This window comes from Nicotiana tabacum, unplaced genomic scaffold (assembly GCF_000715075.1).
Source record: "Nicotiana tabacum cultivar K326 unplaced genomic scaffold, ASM71507v2 Un00002, whole genome shotgun sequence".
NCBI classification, from domain to species: domain Eukaryota; kingdom Viridiplantae; phylum Streptophyta; class Magnoliopsida; order Solanales; family Solanaceae; genus Nicotiana; species Nicotiana tabacum.
Window position 1 is genome coordinate 2576480 of NW_027438240.1, and position 7803 is coordinate 2584282.

At 35.0% G+C, this 7803-nt stretch overlaps 1 protein-coding gene across 1 annotated transcript; it reads left to right on the plus strand.

The window, feature by feature from the left end:
• The first annotated feature begins 1611 nt into the window (after window positions 1-1611).
• On the plus strand, window positions 1612-5302 carry LOC107793936 (uncharacterized). Its single transcript, XM_016616385.2, has 4 exons — window positions 1612-1992; window positions 2420-3497; window positions 3655-4550; window positions 4655-5302. The coding sequence occupies exons 2-4, from the start codon at window positions 2441-2443 to the stop codon at window positions 4997-4999; spliced, it is 2298 nt and encodes a 765-aa protein (XP_016471871.1). The 5' UTR covers window positions 1612-1992; window positions 2420-2440; the 3' UTR covers window positions 5000-5302.
• The last annotated feature ends 2501 nt before the right edge of the window (window positions 5303-7803 follow it).

Consider the following 7803-nt stretch of genomic DNA (forward strand, 5'->3'; position numbering starts at 1 on the left):
TGTGGCAGGATACTATTCTACCACTATACTATTGGAGCTTGTTGGTTTAAGAATTTTTTTAATACTCTTTAATCGCATTTTTGCACAAAAAATTAACCGACTGGAATCAGTCATTTTTCTGAATTAATTTTAGTTTATTTTAAATGAAAAATCGACCGAAGTTGATCGGTTTCTTGAAAAATAAACTTCTCGATACACATTACCGACTGAATCGGCCAAATAAATATTTTTCGTTAAAAAAAAATGTGAAAATTTTATATTCAAAACATCGGTTGATTTTGCATTAGGGTTTTTCGGTCGGAAAATGCATTTTTTTAGTAGTGAGAATTTGACTCCCATATTTTAGTATTGTTTTGAATTTTCTTGTAGATTCTTTAAAAATATCATCATATGCTGTTGATTCGCAGTATTTTTGGAAAGTTCGTGCAACATATCTGGTCCTTAGGGGTCTTAATTGGGTGTGGGGAGTTGGACCCATTAGGACCTGGTTTCTCGGGTGGCTTCATAATGAATTTTGATGATGAACTGAAAGCAATAGGTTTAATTTGCATTACTTTGGTATCTTTAATGCCCCTCAGAGATACAACATCAATTGGACCAGTCACTGGTACATGCACATATAGTGAACTTAATAAAATTATCGTTCTCTTTTTATGTTCACATACTATTGCTTCAAATCATTGTCACTCTTCAATATGGCTCTGATGAATTTTGTTTTTTTTATTCTGCAAAAATCATTGCTATTATGTACAAGTTATACTCATTTATAGAGAATATATTTGCCAGGGCCAACTCTTTGGACTTTTTGCCTGCAATTATAACTTATAAGCAATCTACGAAACAAACCGACACTGATATTGTGGTCTACCTTAATTTCTGTAAGCTTTATGTGGTGCATATATTAGCAGAAGTAACAAACAACCTAGATTTATTAGAGCGGGCGACATAAAAGTCAGTCTTCCAAAGCATACCTACTTGATTAATCGAAGTTAAGGAAAATGTTTTTCTAGTGTTCTTTGTTTTCTGTTATGCTTATATGTTTGAAATTTACTAATTCGACTAAATTTGAATTTATATTACGTAATCAGAGGCGGACCCATGATTTGAATCAAAATCTACTTTGTATATAGAGTAAATACTACTAATATATTACTATTTTTTAAAAATATTTTCATATATACATAAAAATTTTGCCGAACTTTACGGATGCCCCTGACCCCTCTCGATATATCATAGGTCCGCCTCTGCACATGACGTCCACTAAAAAAAAACGTTTATATCAGGATTTTCTTTATTTTCAAGCCTCGAACTCGAACCTCCGATTATTCTTTTATAGGTGTTAGAGAACATATTTTAGAGACTTAAAGTGTAAATTTAAAAGAGTCAAGGAAAAGATATTACGAAAGATAAAAATTGCAAAAGTGGAATATACATGTATGTACAACCAAGACACCCTGGCAAGATACAATATTTCGTGGGCCTGCAAGCTAGATAGAGATGTACTTTTATTTTATTTTATTTTATCTTAATTTTCTTAATAATATTAAATATTAATTCTGACAAGTTTCCCTAGGAATCTAGCTTTTTTGCTTCCTCTATTTCAGTGGCCATAACGAAAGAAAAAATAAATAAAGGAAAAAGAAAAAGTAGGGTGCGCAAAAGGGGTAGCAAAAGTTGGGCTTTTATGGGGTCAGTTTTTTTCACGGAAAACCAGGGAACAGATTTCTTGATTTTTTTTCCTTTACCCAGTTATAGTGGCAGAGCTTTTTAACTATTTTTGCAGACATATAACAAGTGTAAAGTCCATGCCTTTGGCATTTTCTGTCAACTTATATTTGGATAACAGAAATGATACCAAACTCTGCTGTTTTCCTTGTGACTGCTCCCTCAGGCTTAAAAGCTGGAATTTTTAGTCCTGTAAGTTATCAATGTTAGCTCAGAATTGTGGGGTTCTTTTGTTTTTCAGCTGAAGAAATCTTGAGCTCACTCTTTGTAAGTTTCTGTTTTCTATGAATCTTGAAGTTATAGTAAAATTTCTGCATTGTTAACTGTTTAGTGGTAGCTTTTTAAGAACGTCATTTCAGATTCTTGATACAAGATGATAAGACCATTCTTTTCCTTCTTTTTTTTTAGTTTCCAGTATTTAGCTGGACCATAAGAAGTTCTTGTCTCTTTCACTTTATCATGTTTTATGTTCTTCTACCTCTGGAAATAAACATGCAATTTGGGATCCTATCTTCTCCCTCTTCTATTATCTCTACAATTAGTTGTTTTTTGTGCAATTTCCTCACCCCCCCCCCCCCCAAATTCCCAGTTGAGAAGCAACTTTTGTTATGATAATAAAAGAGTGGTTTATGTTTCAATCTTAAGAAGCAAATGTCCTGATGATGTTTCTTTTTTCTGTCACTTTGTTTTTAAGGGAGAGAAGATAGGTTGAGTAATGGATGGAAAGGGTGTCTCAAATTCCTGTTTGATTAAATCAGAAGGGAAAAGGGAGAGCTTATGTCCAATTTTCTTTGGTATTTCTTTGGGGTTGCTTGTCTGGAGAGTTCAGAGGGAAGAAGCAAATAATAAAAAATCTGAACTAGCATTACTTAAGCTTGAGAATGCACAGAAAAAAATTGAAGAGTTGAAGAGCTTAAGAAGGGAAGATGCTAAAGCTAATGAGAAAGTTGTTGGGATATATGCTGCACAAGAACAGTGCTGGTTCAATGAGAGGAAGAAACTTAGGCAGCAAATTGGTGCTTTTATGAATGAATTGAGAGTTCTTGAGAAGCAAAAGGATACAATTATTGCTGATTTGAATAACAAGCTGGAGGAGAGCAAAGTAATGTTGCAGTCAAAAGATAAAATCATAGAGGAAGAAGGGAAAAGGCATTATGATGTTGAAGAAAAGCTGAAAAAGGCTGAAGCTTTAGCAGAAGAATTGAGAAATAATGCAAAGTTTGATGCTCAGAGGCACTCTAATGAGATCTCAAAACACAAGACTGCATTCATTGAACTGGTGTCTAATCAACGGCAGCTTGAGGCGGAGATGGGGCGCGCCCTCAGACAAGCTGAAGCAGCGAAGCAAGAGCTTAATTCCGCACTGGAGCAAAAGGAGAAGTCGATCTTGATGACTCAAAAACTATCGATGGAGCTAGTTAAAATGCGCAAGGACTTGGACCAGAAAGATCAAATTTTGTCAGCTATGCTTAGGAAATCCAAATTGGACACAGCAGAGAAACAAATGCTTTTAAAAGAGATCAAATTATCAAAAGCCAAGAGAAAGCAAGCTGAACTAGAGATTGAGAAATGGAAATCAGCTTCAGAGTCTAGGTATGAGAGACATTCATTAAAAAGTATGCTGTACAAACGTATGAATCCAAAGTTGGAGATTGGAAAAAGCAGATCACAAAAGACAGATTATCTTATCGATGAGCAGCCTGAGTGTACAAAAGAGCCAGAACTATTTTCTCATATTTCTGATAGATTCTTTACTGAGGAGACTGAAGAAAGTAAGACTATATTACATGTTTCCTTTGTAGCTTATTTATCAATCTTGATTAAGGATGATATATTTTTTGCCTTTTCTCTTTCTGAATTTTAATATATGGAGTTGTTGTGCTGTTTATTTTATGTTGTATTCTGTATTCATTTCAATCTTTTTTGCAGTACTCACAAATGATGTTGAGGACTTAGAGAATTGGGTTCGATCAGAGGCTGAAAAATACAGTATTGCAGTTGATCAGAGGCATCATATGGAGCTTGATGCTTTTGCTGAACAATTGAGACTCAAAGATGAGAAGTTAGAAGCTTTTCGTTGGCGCCTGCTCAGTATGGAACTGGAATCAAAGAGGTTGCAGTCGCATATTGAAGTGCTGGATCATGATCTAGTTCAGCTCCGGCAAGAAAATATGAAGTTAGATGGATTGCTATTGAATCGAGAAGTAGAATTACAATCCTTCAGGCAACAACTAGCTGAAAATTTTCGCCGTCCTGATTCCCTGAAGTCCAATGCAAATGCTTGTCCAAAAGACGAGGACTTAGCCAATCATACAGTTTGGTCCAATGTAGCAGTTATAAAGACAAAACAAGGAGAGAAAGAGCAAGAAACAAAGAACCATCCTGAGGAAATATCTCAAAAGGTAAAGAATGGAAGAAAAGTTGACACCAGAACGAATAACCCCCCAAAAGACATAATTTTGACTCTACAGAATGGAGCCTCGGATATGAATGGTAATTCTAGGGCCGAACACTTCAGTATAGAGGATGCTCAGAATGGTGTATCATCAACTTCAGAAGGTGATAGTGATATTAAGAAGAAGAAATCTCTATGGAAGATGGATTTACATGCTCTTGGAGTTTCATACAAAATCAAGAGACTGAATCAGCAATTTATCATGCTCGAGAGGTTGACAGGAAAGCAAGAACGTCCTGGAAATAGTGAAAACAATGATAATGAACGATCTGGTACGAGAGGATTTAATGCATTGATGTCTTTATTGAATAAACAAGTTGCTCGTTACGAGTCCCTTCAGGGGAAAATTGATGATCTATGCAAGCGGATGGTATGTCTCAACTAAGTAGTAGTATATATTTTTGGCTTTGTCGAATATCTATTTTGTTAATGAATAATAAAGCGTAATTATCTTTTCGTTTTTTTGATAAGCAGCATGAGAATGACCTGAATGTAAATTGTGGAGGTTCAGTTACACGAAAAACGAAGGAAGAAACTAAGATGCTAGAGCAATTTCTTGAAGAAACATTTCAGCTGCAAAGATACATAGTAGCAACAGGACAGAAATTGATGGAAGTCCAAACAAGGATTGCTTCTGGATTTGTTGGAGCTGCAGAAGAGCTTGATACACCTGCAAGTTTTGATGTGAAGCGGTTTGCTGATGGTATTAGAACACATTTTAGGGAAGTACAGAGAGGACTTGAAGTTCGTATATCTCGAATTATTGGTGATCTTGAAGGAACTTTAGCCTGTGATGGCATCAACCATTTCAAGAGATAGTGCTGCGATCCAGCCTTCCAATCATGCATTGAGGCAGAATCTAAGGTAACATGGTGCAGCAACATATTTGTTGCAGCTTATTTAAAGAATGTGTTCTGTTTTTTATGGAACCAAACCATTGATCCAGTCCCAGATATACATGTAAATATCCAGCAACTATAAATTCCAATAATTCGCGTACATAGAAAATTGCTGCATCAGCTGTAGCACTATTAGTGTATCACCTATTTGGCCATTGTTACGTTTGCTTTCCATAGTTTTTTAAATGAATGAATGCCTATAGGGGTACGATTTGTGCATGGATCTCTTGGCTTTGCTTCTGTAAATATATGAGGAAAAGCAATGTACAGAGTAAAATTGCAGCACTAAAACAAACTATTCCTATACCTTTTTGGTTCATGTAATGTGTATAGGTAAAGCATTTAAATCTTGAACATATTCCAGTCTCTTTTTAACTTATTTCTCGACTAGAGGAGGTATCAAACCTTGATCCTGCAACATTACTGACTCCACGGGCGGATGTAGAATAATAGGAACGAGTTCAATTGAACCCATAACTTTCGATCGAGAGCATAAGTTTGTGCGTAAAAATCTATTAAAATGCAAAAAACATAAAACTTAAAGGTTGAACCTCTGAATTCTGACTCTTGGCAATATTCATTTCTCCGTTGCCATTTTTACGTATTCACACAAATCCAAGGGTCCTGTACAGAAGCAGAGGAAGAGAACATTTAAAAAGAATTAGTCGTCTTATATGCTATCATTTCAAATAAGAAAAGGTGCTTGAATAAGTCAAAAGAAAATTGGGAATCTTATTAGCTCAGATCGATTCTAGATTTTTATGTAATATAGCCGTCAAATTGGTTTGATTTGGTTTTCTTCCGTATCCTTGAAAAAAACAAATTTAATTTTAGGTGTAACAACAACAACAACAATCAGACATTACCCTTACCGTGGGTAGAGAGACTGTTTTCAATAGAAACTCGACTCTATCTCTCCAAGAACTATCCAACTTACTTTTGGGGTGTCTCAAACTCACAACCTCTTGGTTGAAAGTGGAGGGTGCTTACCACTAGAACAACCCACTCTTATTTTTAGGTGTAACTACACATGTGAATTTAATTAGCACTACTTTTAGTCTTAACATGTTTCCTTATTTAACCGAACAAATCTTCACATGACTCTCATTAGACGTAGTAAGTGACCAAGAAGTGAGCATAGAAAAGGGTTTGATCATGGAAAATACTTTTTATTCCCACCCGATGTACATTAAACCAAATAATTTAGCCTTAAAGTTACATATTGAGTCCATATTACTTAACCGTGATTAACTGATGAAAGTTTATATACATGCTACTTGCCCTGTATAATTTAATTTAGGATAAATACCAAGTGCGAGTAAGTTCGTTTGGTCATTGTCGAGATTTAATGGCCTTGGACCGGGGCGGAGCTTGGTGGACGGAAGGGTTTAGCAGAACCACCTTCGCTAAAAATTACACAGTTCAATTTTTTTCCATGTATATATATTATATGTTGATTCTTCTTAGTTTTCTCGTGTGTTTACTTCTTCTTTTTTACTTTTTGAATCCTCTTGATAAAAATCCTGCTTCTGTCACTGTCTTCGACCATTCGTCAAGTCTGCATCGTAGTGGGTTGGATAATAAACTTTTTTAAAACTTGTCAAATATGGATAAGAACCATATTATCCATTTAGAAAATGGATAACTAATGAATTTAACTTTTATATTTGTAAAGCCTCAAATTGGGGGTTCCTCAAGTTTGGGAGACTAAGAAATCTACCAAAAGTAATCATATTCAAAAAGTCATGGATAATATAAATATTCATTTTTTTTTGTATTAAATATAGATCTGGTCGGATAATTTATCCATTTTACAATATTCATTTTCGGCCCGTTCATATCTGACCCGACCTGCTCGTTTGTCACCCGTACATCAAGGTATCTGCTGTGACCAGTCTTTTCTTCTTGGGGTCGAGTAGAATAAATGCAGAGGGACCAAAGAATAAGAAGCATTTAATAGGTTGATCCGTGCCTGAGTTATCCAAATAGGATGTTATTCTCATATTCTTGGAGGTTGGAGCCTCTGTAAAATGTTTTTTTTTTTTTTGGGTGGAAATTAAGCCTTGCGTTTATCATTTTTAAGTTACTATAATAATAACAGCCTGTTTGGATGAGAAATAAATGGTAGAGCGATTTCGTTGTGGCAACTAAGATGTGACCAAACAATAGTAATGTGAGTCAGGGTAGATGGCTAAAGTATTAAGGCTGGGAAGAGACTTCTGGTCTTTTCATGTGCAATGGGTGTCCTGAATGGCTTGGAGCATCTTCTTGTGTCTCCTCTTTTTGAAACATCTTTTATTAGGTGTGAATTTTTATAGTTGTGATTCATTTATCAAATTTTATAGAGAAAACAAAAATATCGAGATATGCTTCTTGTGCATAATAAACCTAAGAAAGATTGCAATTAAAAAGCATAGAAATGGAGTTAATTAGCTCTCTAACAACTACTAAATCCATAAAGACGACGTGTCGACGACCACAAAAAAAACATAGCAGTTGATTTAATATTTTGTGATTTTCCCTAATCCTCATCAAATATAGCTAGTTGATTTAATATTTTGTGATTTTGCCTAATCCTCATCAAATATAGCTACTAGAAATTTTATCATGGGCATCTCCGTTGATCAATACTCTTTTACACCTTGTTTTCACCAAGCATTTGAATGTTATCCTAACTTAAGTGGATGAGGTTTGTAATAAACGTGTTAATTGTACATTATGCCT